General features: G+C 46.7%; 1 protein-coding gene across 2 annotated transcripts in view; it reads left to right on the forward strand.

The window, feature by feature from the left end:
* The window catches only part of SLC26A11 (solute carrier family 26 member 11), a 249507-nt gene that overhangs the window by 187766 nt on the left and 35617 nt on the right, over positions 1 to 26124 (forward strand). For both annotated transcript variants that reach the window (XM_078654073.1, XM_078654074.1), the window contains 2 exons: positions 2762 to 2889; positions 3278 to 3377. In XM_078654073.1, coding sequence (XP_078510199.1) covers positions 2762 to 2889; positions 3278 to 3377 — 228 coding nt within the window. The remainder of the gene's footprint in view (positions 1 to 2761; positions 2890 to 3277; positions 3378 to 26124) is intronic.

Below are 26124 nucleotides of genomic sequence, written 5' to 3' on the forward strand. Positions count from 1 at the left end.
GCCATTGTTAAGGCCCTGCTGAAGAAACCCCATCTCGACCCTTTAGAGCTTGCCAACTTCAGACCCATATCCCTTCTCCCCGGCCTCAGCAAGATTGCTGAAAAAGTGGTGAACCGCCAACTTTCCCACTTTCTAGAGTCCAACGATCGGCTGCGCAAATCCCAAACCGGATTCCGCCCAGGCCAAGGCACTGACACCGCCCTCCTCTCCGTCATTGAGGAAGCTAGGCGCATTCTGGATTCAGGAGGATCAGTGGCAGTGATCCTCCTGGACCTCAGTGCGGCCTTTGATACTGTGAATCATCGTATCTTGATCAAGCGCCTGGCCGAAGCAGGAATATGCGGGTCTGCTCTAACGTGGCTAACATCCTACCTTTCCAACCGAACATTTCAAGTCTGGGAAGGCAACTCACATTCTGCCCTAATACCCCTCCAGTGTGGAGTGCCGCAGGGCTCATCCTTGAGCCCCACACTATTTAATGTGTACATGGCCCCCCTGGAGGATGTGGTCGCCCCTTTCGGGATAAAAATAGTTAGCTATGCCGATGACACTCAACTGGTTGTCTCTCTGTCGCAACTCCACCAATGCCCCGATAACTTCCATCAGTGCCTGACTAAGATCCATGCTTGGATGTGTGACTCTGCACTCAAGCTAAACGGCTCCAAAACAGAAGTTATGATGTTAGGCCACAAAACAGCAACTATGCCCTCTTCCATCTGGCCGGCCTGCTTAGGGGACCCTCCCCCCCAAAAACAGAAATCAAAAGCCTAGGGGTATGGCTCGATCAGGACCTTTCTCTTAAAACCCAGGCGAATAAGACAGCAGGTACCTGTTTCGGGCTACTTCGCTCTGCCCGCAAAGTTCTCCCTCTCCTCCCCCCTCACTCCAGAAGGTTACTGATACAAGGTCTAGTTCTTTCGAGACTAGATTTCAGTAACGCTATCTTCCTAGGAGCCACTGAAGCCACAATCAATAAATGACAGCAAACCCATAATGCCGCTGCCAGGCTACTAATGGGTATTCCACTCAGAGCACCAGCCAAACCTGCTCTCAAAGCGCTCCATTGGCTCCCTGTGCGTGAGAGGATCATCTTTAAATCCCTTTGTATCACCCACAAAATCATGCAAGGCAAGGGACCCCCGATTCTGAGAAGCTTAGTTACCCCCTATAAACCCAATAGACCCTTGCGGTCAGACAAAGGGTACCTAGCCTCGGTGCCTAGAATCAAGAAAACTCGCACCGGAGGTCGCCGCTTCTCGGTGAAGGCGGCTTCTCACTGGAACGCCCTTCCCCTACAACTACGCGCCGAACCTGGCCTTCTCCGTTTCCGGAAAACACTAAAAACTTTCCTTTTCCCCAATTAATCCTTCTGTCCGACTCCCCCCCTCCCTCAGAGTATCTTTCATTCTTAGCGCTGGGATGCCTTCTGGTAACCACGCACTCTACAAAAACGACATACAATATGGGCACGCGCAAAGGGTCATGCTCCGTCTAACCGGGCCCTGAGAATACAACTCCGTCTACTGACCAGAAAACCATACTCCTTTCTCTAGACTCCATTAGAGCAAGATATATCGTCTGTGTGAGGGGGACAGCTATGGGCACCAGTTGACTAAATGCCTTTGCATCACATTGACCTGCTTGAGTTGAGCTGCCAAAGAAACCGCTCTCCAACTAAAAACAATAATCAGTGCTCATCAAACAGCAGTCATTCATGACTTTTATTTCTGTAGATAAAGCATGGCTCGCATGGTGTTTTCTCAGGATTCTTTTACGAATTCTATTTGACCGAGGCAGGCAGACACTTAGCTGGCTGTATATTAATGTTGTGTTTAGTTGCAGTTGGGTGTATGGAAATACAATATTGTGTGAATTATTTCAAATGTGCGTGCATACTAATACATTAATAGAGTAGAGCCATTGTTTGTCCGCTATCAAAGTGGTTATACACTTGCTTATGGTAGCTTTCATTTAATTGTGTGTGCTCTAGGCCACATATACTCACGTTTTTCTATAGGTATTTTGATGCATTCTGTGGATTGAGAGTGCTGTTTTTTTGGATTTATAAATAAAGTACATATACTTAAGTTTACAGAAGCAGCACCAGTGGATCTGTGTCATCAGCACGCAGGAGCCTGCAGGACATAAGGAAGCACTTGGCTTCCCCATGTTTCACTGGGTCGGACACCACTGTAATACAGGGTTTTGGCAACAATTCCACCATGGTCAGGCAGAAGTGGTCTATAGGCCAAAAACGTAGAAGGCTTGTGATGTATCAAATGCAAACAACTGGCAATTTGTAATCGAAATGAAATTAAAGGTTGGTCACCGTGCATAAAAACTGTCTAAGTCAAACAATGCAGGCCAAACAGGTTCGAGATCCACCCGCATGGGAAAAAAGTAAAATTCCACAAGCTCTTGTTAATTTTTCAAAACATGAAATTGTTTTCCTTGATTGTTGTTTTTCTGACAGTAATAAACGTTAATTTGGCACTATGTTCTCAATTGAAGAGTAGTTAATTTAACATTGCAACTTCTTTCAGAAATTACATCATGTTTTGTTTTTTAGTTTTTGTTCCCAGATGACATAGTATTTTCGGTCACCTCTGAAATCCTCTCACATAGCTTTTCTGAATCGTTCTTTCTCTTTTTAATACTGTTCATACTTTAGGGATATGAGCAATGGGTTCCACAAATGGTATATCTAGAGCCTCTGCAGCTGTGCTAAGAAATCATTATCTTTCTTTCTTTCCACCCTCAGACCTGGACCTCATTCCCCTTTGTGCCACGTTCCTCCTCGGTTTATGGGAGGTCCACTATGGCGTCATAGCCGGAGTGATTGCTTCGGGCATCCTTACCCTATACCCCATCGCCAGACCCCAGATCAAGGTGGGTAACAGGCCTGAACTGGTGCTGATATGCAGATAATGCATGCGTCCCTGAATCCCTTACCTAAAGGAGTGCCAGAGCGAGGGTACAAACTGTGTTGATTCATTCTGCATTAGCTCATTATTTGGAATATTGAGAGAGGGAAACGTCCAATCTAACTATAGGTATAAACCATCGTCTTCAGCACTTGCAAGGGACTGGTGATAGTTTAAAAAGTGAGGAGCTTGAGAGGAGGATGCACACTGGCCGATGAGCCAGTCAACAGTGCTAGTTATTACTCTTGTGTCATGAGAAATGACTACCATTATTGACTGGTTCCAAGGTCAAGTAATAGCACAACCAAACCTCTGGAAACTTCCCATTGACTGCCCCTTTGCTTTCTCCACAGGTCTGTCACCAGAAGTGTCTGCTTGTGCAGCCACAGAGTGGGTTGAGTTTCCTGTCAATTGAATATATTCGGAACATGATATACGAAGGAGCGCTTGCAGGTAATCTTTGTCTTCTGTGGTTGGACTCAGTACCCAGTATCTTAACTGGGGGCTTGTATTGTACACGAGTATCTAAGTGTCTGCTAATTTGGTGTGTCTAGCAAACTTTAAGGAAAGTAAATATTAACTAGTAACACCTCACTCCCACACTTTCACCCAGTCGTGTCATCCAAACATAATTCCTTTGGATACCTTCTAATAGAACTAACACTCTCCCTGTACCATTAAAACTCCATACAGTATTCTGTAATATCTGCCAGTGAATTAAGCTGATGTGTTCCATGCCACCCTAGAAGCCATTCTTTAAATTCCTATGTCCAAGTGTGAACTCTTCTCTGCACAAAGCTCAGCCAGCAATGCCTCAAAAAGGAATAAGAAGTGTGAGGAGAGTATGTGCTAGCAGGTGAGCATCTGGATAGCGGAGAAAGGAACATGATACGAGTATAAAGTCAATGACGATGCACTCTGTTTCATAGCTGCGCATTTCCGGCTGGATTAGTCAGTCTATGTTGTTCTCGGTCCTCGTCTCGTTCGCTCGTGGCGGTGTCAGGCAGGCCCGATTGCTCACTACTCTGCCATCTGTTGTCGCTTTTGCCCAATCAGAGTTTTGGCTCTTTAGTCTAGTTGCAGGCCAGACCTCTTTGCAATTCCTTCCACTCTTCTTTCTACCCAGTACTGTGTGGATTTTGGTGTCTCAAAGAAGTGGGGCTTGTTGTGAACGATAACCTTCAGTTTGCCGGGTATAGTAGTTGGTAGTCCAACGGCAGTGGTCTGAGTTTTAGTTTGACTGCCACATAGGTCTTTCCCTGCTGTTGGACCTTCTAGTATAGTAGGGGACAGCATTACTTTAGTTGAGTCATTAAGAACTTTGGTGTAGTTCCTGGCTGCCTTCAGGATGCTGTCCCTTTTTATATAGATACATCGGGTAAGGGATTCCTGAATTGAGGCCCAGTGTGCCCATTCGATGATGAATATGTTGAGAACTCCTCAGCTGGTACCCACGCCAAAAGCCATTTGTACAGAAATGTTCCTTGATGGGGTACCTCTATGACCCCACTACGAGCTGGTTGTTTCTGTGTGCTCTTTCCTCCAAAACTCCCCCTCTATTCTCCTCCTGTCTCATTGAGTTGAACCAGATGGACCACCGTGGACATAAGCACCTGTCCGGAGTCCTATGCATCCAAAATTCAGGCCCTTGCTGACATCACCCAATCCACCACATTGCTAAGGTCTTGAAGCAGCCAGAAACATGCTGCCTGGATGGCCTGTAAGATAGCCTCCGTCATGGCCAGCTCCCCATTCTGTGTGAACTGGACCGGTCCGGGTGGTGCCATGAAGAATTATTCTATTTTGGTTTGTATATGGAACTTGAGTCTCATCTTTCACCATGATCTTAGTGTCTTACTGACAAAATGAGCCCTGCTCAGGGGCACCGGTGCGTTTGTTCTCCGCCAATTCTTTGGCACACTGCTCCCCTCTAGGACATACTTCAGGAGTACCCCTAGTTCCTCCCTCAGTCTTCTGGAGTCGCAGCACCAAATACTACAGGTTACCCCCAGTCTGTCAGGAGTGTCTAAGTGGGGATGTCAGTGTGTGTGTGTCAGTCTCAGTATTGCCTCAGTCCTCTAATCACAGCCACACTGAATGCACCCCTGCTCCAGAGGAGAAGGGTTACCAGCATCCACCCAATGAAGACCATTGGCCAGGCCTAGTGCCTACCGTGCAGTGAAGGGTCAGTCATTCGATACAATGCTGCTCAGGATAAACTCAAGAGCTCCCCTCCAGGGGTATACACTGGGAGGGAGGGCTTCTTTGGAAATAGCAGCGCAATCTACAGAGCAAATGGTGAGCCTTTCTGTGCCAGTTCCAGTCTGTCCTACTCCATGGCGGGTGTATGTCCAGGCACCCTCAAAGACTACATCTTACTAAAGCCAGCTACCTCTGTTCACAGGAATCTCCAGCTGTTCCCCAAACTGCAGCTGCATCCCATGCCTGTTCTTGTATATGTGCACCAGTTGTTTGGCCTATAGTGTGCTGTCCCGCCTCCTAGTCTGGCAGGTCTCAGTCACTTCCCCTACCAGGTGCCACTAGTTGACTAGCACTGGCCTAGTGAGGGGCACAAGCAAGTGGCCCCCCGCTAATGATTTTATCATGGTTGGAAGGTGGTGGAGAGCACTGTCTGTCAGTGCCACCGGTCAGCTACACCTCACCAGGACAGGATTTTATGAGGAAAGGCACAGATTGCTCTAACATGCGTCCACAATGTTGTCCATTTGTCTATGCCTTCTCTCCCACTTTTGATATTTAGAAGAAAAATGTTATTTCTGTGATTCACTCTGGTTTACACATGTTATGTCCCTACGCCACTAAATTGTGCACAGTCTCTACATATCTACACCGAGGAGACAGCAGAGTAGGACATTCCTTTTAAGTGAAGTTGGAAAAGTCGACTAAAGACCGCTTTAGTTGCATGGAAGTTCCTATGTCACTACAACATCCAACATATATTTGGTCTGCTCACTTCAGCTGTTGGCTTGTTTCAGAGAATCATCTGAGGTATTGGCTGGCTGTGATACTTTTGGGTCAGCCCACAGTGTTTCCAATGATGTCTACATAATGTCACTTGATTGTGAGCGGTTGTTAGGGCTGCCCCTCCCGCTGAAGAACCTTTGCCTGCCCAACACTGATGTCCTTTGTTGCTGCCACTCTCCTGCAGCCTCTGGTTTATTCCATATAGTGTTCATAGCAAACTGCCACATGACATGCGTGCTGTGTGAATTTGTAAATGTGCATGTAAGACAGCTGTGTTGGAATGTTAGGCACGCTGCATAAATGCATATAAAAAATATCTAATTTTTCGTAACATTGAAATGTCCTTGGTGGAAAAACTCACTCCGCGGATGATTTGTGATATTGGGAGGACGTGTGCTGCGGCCCATCTATAGGGTGAGGGACTGCTGCCTTCCCAGTGAGGGAAGATAGCAGTCTTAACCCTCCTGGGACCTCTGAGTAGTGGTGGACATTAAGTTTGGCAGGGAGGGGGGCGGGCGGGCAGGCCTTAGACGCACACATACACACACACACTCTCTCACACCCATGCATTCACATGCACACACACCCATTCACAACACTCACAACAAATTTCATACATTTATACATTCACATATGCACTCACCAAACATTAAAAAATAAAATTTACCTGTCCTGCAGCTCCCAAAATAGAAAGCCTTGAAGGTCCCAGGAAGGTTGGGGCTGCTTCCTTCCCTCATTGGCTGACCTTGGGTCAGTCAGTGAGGCAAGGCAGCAGTCCCTCACTCGTCAAAGAGACTGCTGATCCCACCTCTCTGTCCGACGAAGTGTCTCTGATTGACACTTTGCCCTAGGAATTTCAGGGCTGAAAACTGAAGCGCCCAGGTCCGAGGCAATCAGTGACACTCCCACTCATCACGAGGAGGAGGGCCTCGAGGCACTTTTACTAGGCCTCGCCCACAGGGCTGTGAAATCTCCCGCCTGGCAAAGTTCAGCTCAGGCAGCCAGGAGCCTATGCATTTTGTTCATATCTAGCTCTTGGCTGCCTGACCTGAATATGCTGACTTATGCTCAGCCTGACAGACACACTTCTCTGAAAAAGTTGAGGAGGCATGGCCTGTATGGACAGGCTGTGGTTGCCTCAGAGGCTTTCTGCCCCTGGAGCTACAGGACAGGTTTGTTTTTGAATGTTTGGTGCGTGCATGTATGTATTAATGAATGTGTTCTGAGTGTTTTGAATGAGTGTGTGTGTGTGGACGCGCGCGTATGTGTGAATGCTTGGGTATGAGAGTGTGTGTATATGTTTGCATGTTTGGCCCACCTGCCCTCCCTGCCAAAATTACTGCCAGTCCCTATGTTTCACTTCTCAAAACACTGTAGCGCGGTGTTTCCCTGATAGTCCATGGCTCAAGGGACATTGTCATGTATGGTATGATAGTATCTATGGGGTATTTTTCTTCTGGCAGCCTGTGTCTCCCTGCTGCCTGTCGCCCTTCTGTTTGCAGTTAGGGTCCGGAGCTACTGTCCCTGAGTCCAGACTCAATCAATCACTCAATCAATCAGGACACTTATAAAGCGCACTACATACCCGTGAGGGTCTCAAGGAGCTGGGGAAGGGGGTCGCTACTGATCGAAGAGCCAGATCTTGAGTAGTCTTCTGAAGGCCAGTAGGTCTTGGGTCTGCCGTAGGTTGGTGGGGAGGGTGTTCCAGGTCTTGGCGGCGAGGTGGTAGAAGGATCTGCCTCCGGCTGTCGTTCTTCAGATGCGGGGGACAGTGGCGAGAGCGATGTCGGCAGAGCGGAGCTTGCGGTTGGGGGTGTAGAAGCTGAGTCGTCTGTTGAGGTACGCTGGGCTGGTGTCGTGGATGGCTTTGTGTGCGTGGATGAGGAGCTTGAAGGTTATCCTCTTGTCGACAGGGAGCCAGTGTAGGTCTCTCAGGTGGGGAGAGAAGTGGCTGCGGCCGAGGCATTTTGGATGCGTTGCAGCCATCTTAGGAGTTTGGCCGATGCTCCTGCGTAGATGCGTTACCGTAGTCCAGCCTGCTGGTGACGAGGGCCTGGGTGACTGTTCTTCTTGTTTCAGTGGGGATCCATTTGAAGATCCTGCGTAGCATTCGGAGGGTGTTGAAGCAGGAGGAGGAGATGGCATTGACCCGCTTAGTCATGGTGAGGGTGGAGTCGAGGATGACCCCCAGGTTGCGTGCGTGGTCTGTGGGGGTCGGAGCAGTTCCCAGTGCGGTCGGCCACCAGGAGTTGTCTCAGGCCAAAGTGGTGGACCTCCATCTTGTCCAAGTTTAGCTTCAGTCGGCTGATCCTCATCCAGTCGGCAATGGCCTTCATTCCTTCGTGGAGGTTGGTTTTGGCTGTGTGAGGGTCTTTGGTGAGGGAGGTGATCAGCTGGGTGTCGTCGGCGTAGGAGATGATGTTGAGGTCGTGTTGACGTGCGACGTGGGCGAGGGGTGCCATGTAGAGGTTGAACAATGTCGGGCTGAGGGACGAGCCCTGGGGACGCCGCAGATGATCTCGGTAGCATTGGAGTGGAAGGGGGAGAGGCAGACGCTCTGGGTTCTGCCGGAGAGGAAGGAAGTGGTCCAGTCCAGGGCCTTCCCTCGGATAACTGCGTTGTGTAGGCGTGTGCGTAGGGTGCGGTGGCAGACTGTGTCGAAGGCGGCTGACAGGTCCAGGAGGATGAGGGCTGCTGTTTCTCCGTTGTGTAGCAGGGTCCTGATGTCATCTGTGGCGGCGATGAGGGCGGTTTCAGTGCTGTGATTGCTGCGGAAGCCGGACTGGGATGGGTCCAGGATGATGATGTCTTTGAGGTAGCGGGTCAGCTATTTGTTGATGATTTTCTCAGTGACCTTAGCCAGAAATGGGAGCAGGGAGATGGGCTTGAAGTTCTTGAGGTCCTTGGGGTCCGCCTTTGGTTTCTTGAGTAAGGCGTTGATCTCGGTGTGTTTCCAGCTTTCCGGGAAGGTTGCTGTCTCGAAGGAGATGTTGATGGCCTTGCTGAGATGGGGTGCGATGGACGCTCTGGCTTTGTTGAAGATGTGGTGGGGGTATGGGTCTAGCGGTGAGCCAGAGTGGATGGTCTTCATGATATCGCTGGTGTCCTTGTCGCTGACACCTGTCCAGGAGAGTAGCTAGTTGGTGTATGTGGTGGTGGTGAGGGCGGTGGTCGTCGGGGCGGTCGTGGCGTTGAAGCTGTCGTGGATGTCGGTGATCTTGTGGTGGAAGAAGGTAGCCAGTGAGTCGCATAGGTCTTGCGACGGCGGGATGTCGTTGGCGTTGGAGCTGGGGTTGGAGAGTTCCTTCACGATGTTGCTACAAACACAAGAACCAACGGCGGACTCCACGTGCCGCACAAACCTCGGTTGTAAACCAAAAGTATCGAAAAGTTCCAATTAGGTGGATGGCGTGCCACATCTACTCCTGCATCTGCCGTTGAAAGATGCAATCCTAAACTCGGAAAACAAACTTTGAAACTGGGTGGAGTGGTGCACTACCGTAGGTCAATAATGTTCAATTAGGAAGCACAGTCACTTTTCTTCCTTTAAGAAATGATTTTTATTGAAGTTCATCAAAATTTCATATGAACATAAAGCCTCAGCCAACGCGTTTCGTTCTAGACGTGAACTTCATCAGGGCAAAAAATTTAGAAGCACGGTATATCACAGTATTACAAACAGTCGTCAGATCTCGTAATCCATCTAGTTATACAGCGGATGTTGTAGCCTCCATGATAAGGGCCACAGTAAGCTCGAGGCAAAGTGTCGGGTCTCAGGTTTCCTCACACGATGTTGAAGAGCTCCTGGCTATTGTGTGCGTTGTTGTCTAGGCGGTCCTTGAATGAGGCCCTCTTGGCGGCTCTAATGAGTTGGTGATATCTGCGGGTGGCGTTCTTGTGGGGTGTGTGGCTGTCTGGTGATCGTTCGCGGAGCCAATCTTCTCCAGTTTTCGGCATGTTCTTTTGGAGGCCTGGAGGTCTTCGGTGAACCAGGTGGCTTTCTTGCTGGTGTGACTGTTGCAGGGTGTCTTGAGCGGGGCAAGGGTGTTGGCGCAGTCGTCGATCCATTGTCTGAGGTTGCGGGCGGCGGTGTCTGGGTCGGTGGTGTCGGCGCGTGGGTTCTGGGCGAGGGCGTTGGTGAGCTGGTCATTGGTGACTTTGCTCCAGCATCGTCCAGGCAGCAGTTTGGTGCGGTGGTGCTTGGTGGTCTTCCTGAAAGTGAAGTGGATGCAGTAGTGGTCAGTCCAGTGGGGTTTGGTGGTGCGGTTGAAGGAGACGTGGGGGCTTGCTATGAAGATGGGGTCGAGTTTGTGGCTGGTGGTGTGGGTGGGTGTTGTCACGAGCTGTCTGAGTCCGAGGTTGGCGAGCAGGGTGGTGGAGTTGGGTCGTTGTTGTTCTCGAGATGAAAGTTCAGGTCTCCTAGGAGGATGTAGTCCGTGGAGGCGAGGGCGTGCGTGCTGATGAAGTCTGTGATGGAGTTGCTGAACTGAGGTCTGGGTCCGGGGGGTCTGTAGATGAGGGTTCCTCTGAGGGTGGTGTTGGGATCGGTGTGGATCTGGAAGTGTATGTGTTCGGCGGTGCTGAGGGTGTTGTCGGTGTTGGTCGATACTCTGAGTGTGTTCCTGTGGACGATGGCGATTCCTCCTCCTCTTCCGTTGGTGCGGTCCCTGCGCGTGATCTTGTACCCTTCCGGAATGGCAATGGCGATGTCGGGTGTGGAGGCAGGGTTCAGCCAGGTCTCTGTCAGGAAGGCAACGTCAGGGAAAGTAGAGTCGAGGAGTTCCCAGAGCTCGACGGCGTGTTTGCGGGCAGAGCAGGTGTTGAGGAGGATGCATCTAAGGTAGTTTGGTTCCTTGGTGGGCGGTGTGGCTTGCCGGATGCTGGTGAAGTTGCAGTTTCGGCAGGTGAATGGTCTTTTGGTGCACTTCAGGGTTGCCCAGTAGCAGGTGTGTTCACGACTGGGGTTGAGTGCGTGGAGGGTGCTGGTGTCGTAGGTCAGTCGGGCGTCGTGGTGTCTCCGGGGTCCAGGGGTTCTGGCGCTGGGCGCGGTCCAGGTGCTGACGGGCTTGCCTTTGGCGCGCCCACTGTGCGCGTCCGCTGAGCGATCACGCAGCTGCCAGCATATGTAGGGGAGGGGGGAGGGACGATTGGCTGGGAGGCGGAAGCAGGGCGTGACGCGGGATGGGAGGGAGAAGAAACAGCGGGAAAGAAGGCAGGGAGAGCGGGCAGACAGTAGCAGGTGAAAAAACACAGCAGAGTCAAATGCAAATATCAGAGCAGGCTGATAAGAGAATAAATATGAAGAATAATTAAATAAAATAGAATAATTAAATAACAAAATGCAGCTGACACGGGCGTGAGCGGGCTGGGGGAGGCTCGAACCCTGAAGCAGAGGGTTGGCTGGCCGAAGGCAGAGCAGGTCGCCGCAGAGCTGTGGGGAGAGTGAGGTCCGTAGACCAAGGTCTGTGGACTCACGCGCACTCCCCCGCAGCGGCCGGCATATGTAGGGGAGGGGGGAGGGACGATTGTCTGGGAGGCGGGACGCAGGATGGGAGGGGGAAGAAATGGCGGGAAAGAAGGCAGGGAGAGCGGGCAGACAGTAGCAGGTGAAAAACACAGGCAGAGTCAAATGCAAATATCAGAGCAGGCTGATAAGAGAATAAATAGGAAGAATAATTAAATTAAAAAGAATAATTAAATTAAAAATGCAGCTGATACGGGCGGGGGCGGGCTGGGGGAGGCTCGAACCCTGAAGCAGAGTGTTGGCTGGCCGAAGGCAGAGCAGGTCGCTGCAGAGCTGTGGGGAGTGTGACGCCCGTAGACCAAGGTCTGTCAGACTGCTCTGTCTGGTGCCTCTGCTGGCCGTTACCAGACCTGGACTTCACCACACCACTGGCCAGGACCCAGTACTGCCCCACTCTGTCATCTGGACCAGACAGAACCCTTGACCCAGGAACAGGAGTCACTGCAGTGGCTCTCGTCAAATACTGAAGAAGTGAAGTCGTGGATCGTGTCTGGTCTTCCCCCATGAGTTACAAAGACAGAAGGTAAATCACCATGGGGAGGAGCTCCTTGGAACGGCCTGGACTGCGAAATAAGAGCAAGCACTTTGTACTAACAGTACTGGTGTGAGGAATAATCTCAAGGATGGATAGATCTGCCTCGAGATCTGTGACCAGCTAAGACTGTTCTGCTTAGACCTGCACTCCTCTCTGCAATCCTGACAGCAGCCAGTCTTCAATCATATGAGAGATAATTCTGTGTCAAAGCCCGATCTCACTGTATTCACTCCAGTATCCAGTCCTGCTTCATCTCAGTCTCTCTTACTGCCTGAGCTTTCTCTCCTTCCATATTTGCTGTCATTCTCCATTCACACCTTAATTTTAAATTCTGCATGCCCTTACACCTGTTTATTCTCCAAAGCTGCCTACTCAGCCTTTGTCCTTGCCTCTACTCTAAAACCCACTCCCAATCTCCAGTCTTGCTCGTTTGCTCCTTGTCTCAGTCATCAGTGTCTGACTTCACTTTCCTTTCCTGCGGCTCCATTTCTGACATAGGCGTCCGTAGTAGAGGCAAGACTGCCTTCACTTGACAGTGTCACCACCATTCTACTCTGGTCTTTTTCTAGTTTCCTATGGGGAAAGCGGTGCCATTGGCACTACTGAGCTGTAGTGACCTGCAGCCAGGTACCAACTTACTGGTGGACGATGGATCTGCCTGAAGCCTTCTTCTTTAACCTTTGTACAGTATGTTGGAGTTCCCAGATGACACAACACAATCAGTTGTCCAAGCTCTTTGACGACTCCCTCACTAACCTGTGCAGTGTAATTCAGACTCCCTTCCAGTCCTGTGCAGTTTACTGAAATCTCTGACTCCCTCACCATACTGTACAGTATACTTGGCTCTCTTTCTCCCTCACTGTGCTATGTAGTGTACGGAGCTCTCCACTGACTTGCTCCTTTGCTCTTATTCATGCTGTTTCTTATTAGCAATAGCTATGGGTGCTTTATGAGGTGAACTTTTAAGAAGGAAACAAGAGTGCGAATAGATGTTGGTGTTTGCGTTAAGCATCCACATTCTCTCCATGAGGAGGCTAACACACTAATTGGGCAATGAGTATAGACAGTAATGGTTGGCAAGGGTTGGGTTGCATAATTTCTATTTTGAAAGCTTGACTCTTTCCATCTTCTAATTCCCTCTATCTGGTTTTGTGTATAATGAGAACATTATACCTATCTTCTCTGTCCAGCCTCCAAAAACCACCTCAATATGTTTTTCAAGCATGTGCAATTTCTGACAAATTCATGTTTTCACATGTACATTTACTACTTCTTTGCTTGTTAACTTTGAATAGGGTTTTGGTCTGCAATTAATTCCAGTGCATTTTAAAATCTCACAGCCCTTGCAAGTAATTTAAAATTAAACATTCATGTAGCTTTCTTTGAGAAAAGAAACAACTGTATAAACACAATGGTGCTTGGTGAAAATTAATGAATGCACTGCTCCTTGCAAGTAATCTACTATGAGTGGCTACATTTGTGTGTGTTGGTGTGAGTGCATGAGTGAATGTCTTGGGTGACCAACTGTCTTTGGATGCTTGGTGAGAGTGAGTGCATGAGAGGTGCTGTGAATGAAGGTTTGAGGTGAAGTGGTGTAACTGGGTATAGTCATTATGGGTCATGGATGAATAAGTATATAGTACTACAAACAAACTACACAGTGCTGTTCACGAACCTACGTGCGGAGTTTACTCCTCTGCCTCTCCAATATTTTATGTGCAGGGATCTCGGCACCGAGACCGGCGTCTCGGCACATGTAAGTATACATTTTAGGAGTAAATGTGTGAGGAAAACATAGTGGTGGCTGAAAATTTGGAAATACTACTAAAGGGGAGGGTAGTAGGGATGAGTGAGGAAAGGCTAAGGGTTAGAAAGGTGTTTAGGGAATGTTGTGTACCCACCCACAAAAGAGTAAGCTCATTGCTATTCACAAACTTCACTTCTAAACTTACTACATCAAAAAGGAATCCAAAATGGTGTTATATTACTGCATCTCAGAGCTGAAATAAGTCCAGCATCACACATCTCAAGCCACTGGTACTATAACATCCTCCCACAGTAATCAGTGGAGTTTGGGACTTAAAATAAGATTCCATAGGAAATAATGTTAATAAAATAGTTAGAAATATAATTAAATAGAATTTAATGTTAATAAAAAAATATGAAAATAGAACATATTTGTTGCTTCTAAAATATTTGAATAACCTTTGGACATTCAAAAATTAATGTAACAATACATGTTATTAAATATGATTACATTTCTTGTAGTTCTTTTATTTAATTGTATGGATAACTTTTAATAATTATTAATGCATAATAATTGTTTTTTTTTACTTTAGGTTGGAATTCTTTAATTTAAACTTGAGAAAAATAACTATAATTTAAAGATTTATTTTACAATTAATTGAATAGTGCTGATGCTGTTTTCTACATTTAAACTAAATACATAAAATTAAGCTACAATAATATTAACAAAAATATTTTTGCAAACTTTTTCCAAGATTAACAAACTTCTTTAACTTTTCCCTATAAATTGTGGAAACCTCCGCTCCTCTACATTTGAGTCCCTGCCTCCATTGTTTTATATGGGAGGGGTTTGCAGTATCAGGTGTTGGCTATGTGTGGTACCGTTTTTTTTAGTAGTACGATACACTCGTAAATTTGGTTCCACCCTCTGTTTCAGGGGCTGGATATGCGGAAGTTTGCACTTTTGAGTAATTTTATGCTCGGATTTTGTGAAAAGCCAAGTAGTAAAGATCCTCAAAAGAGTAAAGTTGCATATATAAATTACTCACACATTCAACTTACCTTTGTGAATAGCCCCACATATGCTTACAGATACTAGTGGTAGTGTGGTTGTTTATTGTGCTGCTTACTAATGTCAATCAAAATGCAGTGCCATCCTTTTGTAATTTCACAGATCAAATCAATTTTGTACCAAGCTTTGGCCAAGCCGTATTGCATTTAATTTTTTTTAAACTCTTTTTATTGACTCTTCATCTAGAAAAACAGACCATATTTTCAAAACATAATGCAAAATATAAACATTGCAACTCCATTTCGGAGATCGTAATTCTTCATACCTGATCTTTGTCACACATGTATAGACTGACTGCAGCTCCTGGTCCTCCCCGACCCTCACCAGATTCCTGATCCCATGAGCCCTCCCCTCCCATTTTACATCATCTCTCACCCTGGGGCCCATATTTCTTTGTATTTTGCTGGCCAGCCCTGTCCAGGTAGACCCATTCCTCAGCAGCTGCTCTGAAGCCCATCGCTCTAGTGCACTCGGACATCGTTGAGGTAGTTTGGAGATATCCAGTTTCAAGCAATCTGTCTTATGTCGATCATCATGCTTAGTGCCACCAATCATTTTTCTTCCCAGTTTCTGTCTCACCTTGACTTATTCCCAGAATTGCCATCTTTGTGGGTCTCATCAATGGGAATGCCGAGCACTCTCGCCAAGGTTGCCTGTGCTTTGCTCCAGTACCTGTATATGATTGGACACTCCCAAACAATGTGCCTAAAGGTGCCCCTGTGTAGGCAACATCTTGTGCAGTTCAGCGTAGGACTCCTCCCCATTTTGTGTAGCTGTGCCGGTGTAAGGTTAACCAGATGACAGTAGTTGATGTGATTGAGATGAAGTCTTGCAAGTATCACCAGTTCCCTTGCCGCTTTTTTGGCTTCCACCCAGTCTTCCCCCACAAGTAGCCCTAGATAAAAATTCCCATCTATCCGAAGTGTTTGTAATGGTTCTGACATGTTCACTATTAGTGTTCTGTACATGTATGAAATAGTGTTTTCCTCTGCCATTCTATAGTTAGGTGGGCCTTCAGCATGTTAAACATCCTGGAGGCGCTCGGATGATTTTGTCATGGCGTGCTGGATTTTAAAGTAGCGGAAAAATTGTGTTTTATGGAGCTCGAAGTCCTTTGGCAGCTGTTCAAAGGCCTTAATATGAGGTGATTCTCGTAGGTCGCCTATCTTAGATATCCTAATGGTGTCCCATACCGTAAAGCCACTCATTTTGGGGGACCTCCGGTAGCCACACTCCGTGCCAGAGGGGTGATGCCCTCATGTGACTCCTGTACCACTTAATGTCTCGCAGTGTGTGGTGCCAGCAGTTAATTATATTCCAGATACCACCGGAACGTCCGATTGCTTTGTTTTTTTTTTTTGTTTTTTTTTCCTCATTTGCCGTCTTGCCGCCCATATCCTTAATCCTTTCCAACCTCTGGGCTGTTGTTGTCTCTTAGGCTGGTCTAGAGTAATGGGGCGTAGACAACACATATTTTTGAGTCTGATCCCCTCTCGAGACTCCTCCTTGACCACCTGACCCAAGATGTGTGTCTTCCACCATCTCTATTCCTCGTTATCGAATCCAAATTCCAGCGAGACAGGCTCGGGCTTAATCATTGGATTTTTAACATAACTATAACTTTAACCAAAATTTTGCAGGAAGGGTATCCAAAAACCTCTATTTCTTTTAGAACAATCTAACATATCTAACTTTGCTATGTATCTCATAGCTAATACCCAGTCCAATAAGGTAGGACTGAGTGGTGAAACCCATAGTTTACATATCTCACGACGTGCTAATAACATAGCATAAAAAATAAGTCTAACATTGTTACCCAAAACTCTATTTTGTAAATCGTATCTCCCAGAAATAATTAATTCAGGGCTTACCTCAATGGGTTGGCTCAATGATTTGGAGAGGGAGTTACTCACGTCAATCCAAAATTGTTTGATATTCGGGCATGATACGAACATGTGTAAGTCATCGACATTTGGGGCTTTACATTTTTGGACATTCCACCAATCCTCCTTCTTTAAATTTAGAAAGCCTGTACGGGGACCAGTATGCCCTGTGGATAGTAAATAAAACATTTCGCCTTAGATTGGCAGGTTTAACAATTCTATATAGCATGCTCATAGTTACTTGCCATTGGTCTTCTGTAGCAATCCTTGGCAAGCTATTCTTCCACAGGGTCTCAGGTAGATCAAATATCCCATCCTCCATTTCCAATATTCGCCAATACCAGCAAGCAACTTCCTTCTTAAAAGCCGTTAACTCCAGTTTTAATTCAAAATCGTTTTCCTGTCCAATCCCTGATCCTACATGGTTTGCCCAACTTTGAATCTGCAAGTACTTGTATTTTGAGAAAACTGGGCCCCAGTTTTGTTGACATAAACTCCAGGGAATCAATTTTCCATCCTGAAATAAATCTCTCCATCTTTGTAGGGCTGGCTCCTTTGTCAAATTTAAAGCTAACGCATCTCTTGTCCAGGTCGGAGCTCCCGGCGATTCCCATATCGGAGCCATATAACTGAGATAAGGGATCTTAGTTGTTTTTCTTATTTTATACCAAGTCTCGGCCAAATCTTTCAGAGTCTTGAGTTTCACTTTTTTGAAAAACTTAGGGTCTCCAAACTTATATAAATAACCAAACTCATGATAACCTGATATCTTCAGCATTATTTTAAAAAGTTCGCCGATCTGAGAATGAACAAGAGAACCCAACAACATCCTGCAATTTTTCAAACAAAAAGCCCATGCATATATTTGTAAATCAGGAGCCGCCAATCCTCCTTTATTTATACTTCTTCGTATTTTCCTCCATGAAATTCGAGAGGTTTTTGATGCCCAAATAAATGAAGTTATCATACTTTGTATTTTTACCAACCATTCCTTTTTAAAACACAGCGGAATAGCTTCAAACAAAAAAGTAATTTTTGGTATAATCACCATCTTTACAAGATTAGATCTCCCATATATTGACAAAGGTATGTTCATCCAGCCCTTTAGCATATCACCAACCTCTTTTTTTACTCTGTCCAGATTAGTTTTAGCCAAGTCCTCAGTCTTCTGTGTGATCCTAACTCCAAGATATCTCATTTCTGCTGTAGTTTTTACTCCTCTTGTGTTAAGATTCCAGGTCATTATTTCGGTCTTTTCTTGGTTTAGCTGGTAACCAGAAATCCTACCAAAATCCTTTGTTATCTTTACTAGATTTTCCAAAGAGCTAACTAAACTAGTAGAATAAACAATAATGTCGTCCGCATATAAACCTAATTTCCTTGACCAGTTCATCACAGCAAAAGGGGGTATCGCTTCTGAAGCCCTGATTTTACAGGCTAAGGGTTCTATATATATATTGAAAAGTAAAGGTGATAAGGGGCATCCTTGCCGGGTGCCCCGCATTACCCTAATAGCGGATGTAAGAGTGCCATTTATAAGTACACGTGAAGTCGGAGCACAATATAGTGAAAAAATAGATTGTGTAAATCTATCTCCTAAATTAAGATGTTGCAAAAGAGTTTTTAAATAAACAAAATTAACACGATCAAAAGCCTTGGCAGCATCTAATGCTATCACTGCCAAGGGATAATCATACTTGGAAGCTAAATCTATCATGCCTATCAGAGAGTGGGTAAGGTCTTTTAAATACCTCTTTTTAACAAAACCTCTTTGATCTTCATGTATCAATTTATGGATGATTTTACTAAGCCTGTCAGCCAAAATTTTTGTGAAAAATTTATAGTCGCAATTTAAAAGCGAAATTGGCCTGTACGCATCCATATTTTTTGGAGATTTCCCTGGTTTAAGTATTAAAACAATGTTTGCCTCATTCCAAGAGCTTGGGATTTTCTCTTCCCCCCTAAATATTTTATTATATAAGTGACAAAGAGTGGGGACCAACGTATTATCAAAAGCTTTGTAGACTTCTGCGGGTAGACCATCCGGTCCAGGGGCTTTTCCCCTTTTGCTGTCCTTGATAACTTTCATCAGCTCCTCTTGAGTAATTTCCTTATTAAGCCCTAACATGTCCCCATCTGAAAGTGGTTTTATTAAAGATAACCAGGTCTCCATCTCAACCCTATCCGGACAAAGATCTTCTGCATAAACATTCGTGAAATATTCCTGAAATGCTTTAACAATCAATTTATTTTCTGTTATAGTGTGATCTATGCCTGGTTTCTTGATCTCTTTAATATGATTCCGTACAACATCTTTCTTGGCTTTCCAAGCTAATAACTTGCCACATCCCTCTCCATATGAAAAATGTGCCAGCTGACTGGCTTCCCATCTCTCTTTAACTCTCTGTGCAAGTAACGCAGTAAGCTGAACCTTTAAGTCCAAAAATTTTCTCTCCCAAGGGCCATCTAAGGTAGTCGCATCCTGGGAAGTCCGATTCATTTCGCACTCTCGAATCTCTTTTTCTAACTTTGAAACCTGACTATAATACAGTCTTCGCCTTTTCGCACCCTGAGCTCCCATTCTACCTCTCATAAACGCCTTACACGTTTCCCACACTATATCATCTGATTGGGGAAAACATGGCGGCCGGCTAATCAGCGGGTCGCGGATGTCGGGATAGTGGTGGTGTCAGTCTAATGCGTGAGGCCGATTATTGACTGCTGGCGCTTGTTCCCTGCGAGCGCTTACCTTGTGGGAATCACGGCGAGCTATCGGAGGATATTGGAAGCCGTTTGCCGGCTGAACACGGGAGACCTGCAGCAGCGGCGGATGGCGGAGAACGCAGAGCAACAACCCGCCGAGATTGAGATTGAGGGGGCGGAGTCGCGTTACCTGCCGGCTGGGAGCTGGGAGCGAGCGGCGCTGGGTGTCTGCAGAGGCCGCCGAGTGCTTGCAAAAATCGGCACTCCAACAAGTGGAGGAAGGGGCCGAGGGCTGGAAGCGGCTACGAGCAGCCTCGAGCTTAAGAGTGTATCGCAGCGGACTGTTGCAAGACAAGTAAGCAAGAGGGGGAAGGAGGGAGATAAGCCCACAGGATATCAACTGAGGAGCAAGAAGTGGGACAAAGAAAGTCTTGTGGGGATAAGTAAAAGTGTTAATACACAAGTGGAACAATTAAATAATATTGAGTCAGAGGAAAGTGCTTTCCCTAGTTCTACAACATATAAACTTAAGGTCTCACCGTCAAAGGGGGGAAAGAAAAAAAGACAAAAGAAAGAGAAGGCTGTGTTTAAGACCCCTGTAGCTCCCTCACTTAACCTATATTTTAAGCCAGTTCCAAAAGTGTTGGTGTTGAAACCGGATTCTGTCTCCCAAAATAGGGCTGGCAAGATAGTAGAGTCTGAGTATATGGAAGAACGTGAACAAGATTGGTCAGCTCTTTCAACACCCAACCCATTTCAGGTTTTGGATTTGGATATAGAGATGGAGGGGGACAAGGGAGGAAGTTGTGATGTAGAGCCACCTACGGAGCAGATAGTTCAATCTAACATACCAGCTACATTAAGTGAATCAGCTGAAAGCTCACCTATTGATGCTATGGAAGATAAGGCGGAAGAAGATATATTTACAAGGAGAGAAGAAAATCCTATGAATAAAGCTGAGTCGACTTTAAGACAGCAAGAGAGTTTTGCCTCAACAGATGTCTCTGTCATGGAACTTTTAAGAAAACTTGAACAAGATATCCATTTAGGATTCGAAGCCTCTAGAAAGAACCAAGAGCGCATTAGTGCTACATGCGTCCTGCTAGAGGATAAGATAGATAAACTAACGATACGTGCAGGAGAGATGGAATCTGCAATGAAAACTGTGCAGGGAAGAGTTCAGGATAATCGAAAGGAGATAGAGACTTTATATTCTCAAGATAGGCAAATGGATGATAGGATAGAAAGGCTTGAAAATATGCAAAGGCGTAATAATCTAAAAATTCTTAAGCTTCCAGAAGGAAAAGAAGGGACAGATATAAAGACTTTCGTAGTGCAGCTACTGAAGAAAGAGCTAGCACTAGAAGAAGAGGAGGAAAGTTTGGCCCGTGATATACAACGAATACATCGAGATCCTTTTAGGTTGAATCCTGACCGGGCTAAGCCAAGGAAAATTTTGATTAATTTTGCGACCTACTCATTAAAAGAAAAAATTCTGTCACTGGCTTTAAAAAAAAAATCTATTGTAATAGATGGAGTACCAGTTGACATTAGGTCAGATCTGTCACCGGCCACAGCAAATAGGCAATGGGAGATGGGAAAGCGATTGACACCACTAAGGGAGATTGGAGCCACGGCTCAATTAAAATTTCCCGCCTTTTTAAAAGTTATGTGGCATAACAAAATGTATAATTTCCGTACTGTGGACGAGGTTGATGCTTTCTTGGATGTTATTCACGATGTAAAGAAATAGGAATATCGGCCATAACAATTTGTAAAAATAAGAGATACCACCACTAAGACATCCACAGGCCTAGGCCATGGGAGTAATGGTTGGGTTTTCCAGGGTGGGAAGTGAGTGTAGGGGATGGGGTGGGATAGGGGTAAGGGAGAAAATTATAAAAAATATTCCTCATGAGCAGTCTTGCTGTGACTTAAACAGGAAGAAAAGATGGGCAGCATATGGCAAGCACGATGAGTATGATGAGTGGGGCCAGAGATAAGGAATTAAGGTTCCTCACATGGAACGTTAATGGGCTCCGAGTCAAATCTAGAAGACAGCTGATTCTGAAATACTTAGAAGACTCATCCGCACAGATCATCATCTTGCAAGAAACACATTTAACACAAAAGGAAAGTAAAGAGATATTTACCACTCAAAAATGGATTGCAAGCGCTTTTTTTACATCCCAAGATCTGGTTACGAAGGGGGTGGGTATTTTGATAAGAAAAGGATCTGACATAGTAGTCGAAAAAAGTGTAGTAGACAGTAGAGGAAGATGGGTGATTTGTAGTTTGAGACTTTCGAGTGAAGTGTTGACAGTGGTGGGTTACTACGGTCCGAATATAGATGATCCCACAGTCTTAGAGAAAGTTGAATTGGAGTTATTAGATTTTCCTGGTAAGGTAATTATGGCAGGGGATTTTAACACAGTATTGGATGGGAAGATGGATAGAGCGGGTAACAATAGAGCAATAATGAACACTAAAATGACTGCCAAAGTTAAGTCAATGATGGGGCAACCTGGACTTTGTGATATTTGGAGATGTAAATTTCCACAACTGTTAGGATTTACTTTTCATAACAAAAAATATAAACATAAATCACGGATAGATTTTTTTTTGGTTGATAATAGATTGAAAGGGAGAGTTACAGGGGTAGATCATGTAGGGGCGCATCTATCAGACCACTCTGGGGTGAGTTTAAATTTGAGTTTGGAAGGAGAAGAAGTTACCTCAGTTTGGAGATTAGATCGGACAATTTTAGGTGACCCAGAAATCTTAGAGATTCTCAAAGAAGAGATACAAGTTTTTTTAGAAGTAAATGTAGGCTCAGCTAAGGATGATATAGTGTGGGAAACGTGTAAGGCGTTTATGAGAGGTCCGATTGCTTTGTTACTGTAAAGTTGCAATAAAAGTCCAGAGACCCACGAAGTCTGCTTTCAGTTTGATAGCCGAGATTTGACAGCTGAGACAGGCAGAGACCTCCAGAGACACCTCCAAATCTGCTCTTAGAAGATACCATGCACAAATCAAAGAAGTCAGAAAAGTGGCCCTCGTGACCAGAATCAAATCCTGCTCCAACGCTGACAAAGAACTCTTCAGAATCCTCAATGAATTCACCAGCATGACAACCGCCACCAATATCATCATCTCCTCGCAAATCCTCTGTGACAACCTTTCGGACTTCTTTCACAACAAAATTCTCAATATCTACTCCAACTTCGCACCCCAACCCTCCATAGAGGGCATCATCACACAACCTCCCACCACCACCAGGAGCATCCGCCTCCTTACAGCCTGGAGCTCGTTCACCACAGATGATCCCACCAGAGTAATGCAGACTATCCACTCAGGGTCCCCCACAGACCCCTGCCCTCACCACATGTACAGTCTAGGAAGCACACTGATCAGTCAGTGCCAACCTCGCCACCATCACCTCCTCCACTTCAGCAGATACTTCCCTTACAGCTGGAAACACACAGAGGTCACTGCTCTGCTGAAGAAATCCTCAGCTAATCCAAGGACCTCAGCAACTACAGGCCCATCTAGCTCCTACTCTTCCCAGCCAAAGTCCTGGAGAAAGAGATCAACAAGTAGCTCTCCACCCATCTTAAGCAGAACAACCTCCTTGAATCCATCCAATAAAGATTCCGCAGCAATCACAGCATGGAGACTGCCCTCCTTGCAGCAACAGATGACATCCACTCAATCGTGGACAGAGGAGAAACTGCTGCATTTATCCTGCTTAACCTTTTGGCAGCATTCAATACCGTCTCCCAAGTCCAAAGACTAACCCTAAGTTGGATCAGCTCTTTCCTTTCCAACAGGACACAATGGGTCAGACTCTCCACTTTCACCTCTGAACTCAAGCAGCTCGTCTGCGGTGTCCCCCAGGGCTCCTCCCTCAGTCCAACCTTTTTAACTTGTTTGCCTTTATCATGAGAACACACAACATTATCATTGTCTCCTACACCAATTACATTCAGCTAATCCTCTTCCTCACCGGCACAAACAACAACACCTGGAGTCAACTCCACCACCTGCATGTCCAATGTAGCAAACTGAATGCGAGAGAACTGCCTCAAACACAACATGGATAAAACTCAGATCCTGATCTTTGGAAACAAGAACCCCACCTGGGACTCTTCCTGGTGGTTAGCCGACCTGAGTCCTATGCCCACAGACCATGCCAGAAACCTCTGCATCATCCTTGATGATAAGTTCTCAATGAACACATTGTGATCACATCCTGTTGCCAGATCCTCCTAATGCTTTACAAAGTCTTCAAATGACACCAGACGCACAGTCACCCCATCCCTCTACACCAGCCGACTGAACTACAGCAATGTACTATACGTTGGCATCTCCAGCCAACTCAAGCAAAGACTCCAAACCATCCAGAACACCGCTGCCAGACTCATCCTTGACATCCCCGGGAGCTCACACATCATGCCCTACCTCGCGGAACTGCACTGGCTTCCCATCCAGAGACGCTGTAAATTCAAGCTTTTCACCCACGCCTACAAAGCCCTCCACAATGCAGGACCAGCCTTCCTCACTGGACAACTCCAGCTCAACCAATTCTCCAGACATCTAATCTCCACTTCTCTCTACCTCGCATGAATCATCCGAAGAAGCCAGACAGGAGGTAGCACTTTCTCTTTCATCACAGCCAAAAGCTGGAATGAATTCTCTCTACATATTAAGACTGCCACTCCGCTCCTCGACTTCCACAAGAAGCTGAAGAATGGGATGTTCAATTAAGAGCACCTTCAGACCTACGCTCCTGCACCTGGATGCTCTCACAGGTGATAAGCTGTGTCATATAACATAACATAGTTTAATCCGTCCTTTCAGCATAAAGCCAGTAGTCTATGGTTAACATCTGAGAGGCCTGATAATAGTGTATGATAGCTGACATCCTAACCCTTTGTCAAAGTGGGATCGTAAACATTTATTGAAGGCTACTGTGGGTTGCTTCCCAGCCCAAATAAAATTGGTAATAATGGTTGTAGCAAGAGGAACCTCCCCCCTTCCTCCCCCCAGGTAGAGTGTATGGATAGTTCTGAAGGGGATTAAGCCATTGGGGCAGGGCGGTTATTTTAAAAAAAAAGCCCCTTGTTCCATCATCAAAAGTGGGAGGTTGCCCCAGATTTCGAGTTGGGTATAAAGTTGGCTGCGTCTCTTGTTTATGTTGAGCTCCCAGCTCTGTGCTGAGTCTAACAATGTATAAAAACCACCGCAATGGAGCGCACACCGCTAGCCCCTCCTCCGGATCGCCCCTCGGGATTCTGGTACTTGTAGTTCAATAGTGGATCACCCAGGTGGGTGCAAGTCGGTACTTGTTGGACTGATGAATCTCTAGACCCGATACATGTCCCGGGTTTTTGGGTATCGCCCGAGACATGGCTTGGGTTTCGGGATAACTTCCCTCATCAGTAGAGAACATGGTTTAGGGGTGGAGGAGAAGGCCGCCAAACAACCGTCAATGGCCTCGATGCCCGAACCGGCACGCAGGGCAGCATCCAGGAGCCCGTCGGCTCAAAGCTCAAGGGAGCCAATTAGTAAAAACCACCGCAATGGAGCGCACACCGCTAGCCCCTCCTCCGGATCACCCCTCGGGATTCTGGTACTTGTAGTTCAATAGTGGATCACCCAGGTGGGTGCAAGTCGGTACTTGTTGGACTGATGAATCTCTAGACCCGATACATGTCCCGGGTTTTTGGGTATCGCCCGAGACATGGCTCGGGTTTCGGGATAACTTCCCTCATCAGTAGAGAACATGGTTTAGGGGTGGAGGAGAAGGCCGCCAAACAACCGTCAATGGCCTCGATGCCCGAACCGGCACGCAGGGCAGCATCCAGGAGCCCGTCGGCTCAAAGCTCAAGGGAGCCAATTAGTAAAAACCACCGCAATGGAGCGCACACCGCTAGCCCCTCCTCCGGATCGCCCCTCGGGATTCTGGTACTTGTAGTTCAATAGTGGATCACCCAGGTGGGTGCAAGTCGGTACTTGTTGGACTGATGAATCTCTAGACCCGATACATGTCCCGGGTTTTTGGGTATCGCCCGAGACATGGCTCGGGTTTCGGGATAACTTCCCTCATCAGTAGAGAACATGGTTTAGGGGTGGAGGAGAAGGCCGCCAAACAACCGTCAATGGCCTCGATGCCCGAACCGGCACGCAGGGCAGCATCCAGGAGCCCGTCGGCTCAAAGCTCAAGGGAGCCAATTAGTAAAAACCACCGCAATGGAGCGCACACCGCTAGCCCCTCCTCCGGATCGCCCCTCGGGATTCTGGTACTTGTAGTTCAATAGTGGATCACCCAGGTGGGTGCAAGTCGGTACTTGTTGGACTGATGAATCTCTAGACCCGATACATGTCCCGGGTTTTTGGGTATCGCCCGAGACATGGCTCGGGTTTCGGGATAACTTCCCTCATCAGTAGAGAACATGGTTTAGGGGTGGAGGAGAAGGCCGCCAAACAACCGTCAATGGCCTCGATGCCCGAACCGGCACGCAGGGCAGCATCCAGGAGCCCGTCGGCTCAAAGCTCAAGGGAGCCAATTAGTAAAAACCACCGCAATGGAGCGCACACCGCTAGCCCCTCCTCCGGATCGCCCCTCGGGATTCTGGTACTTGTAGTTCAATAGTGGATCACCCAGGTGGGTGCAAGTCGGTACTTGTTGGACTGATGAATCTCTAGACCCGATACATGTCCCGGGTTTTTGGGTATCGCCCGAGACATGG

Source organism: Lissotriton helveticus, chromosome 7 (genome assembly GCF_964261635.1).
Source record: "Lissotriton helveticus chromosome 7, aLisHel1.1, whole genome shotgun sequence".
In the NCBI taxonomy this organism is placed as follows: Eukaryota; Metazoa; Chordata; class Amphibia; order Caudata; family Salamandridae; genus Lissotriton; species Lissotriton helveticus.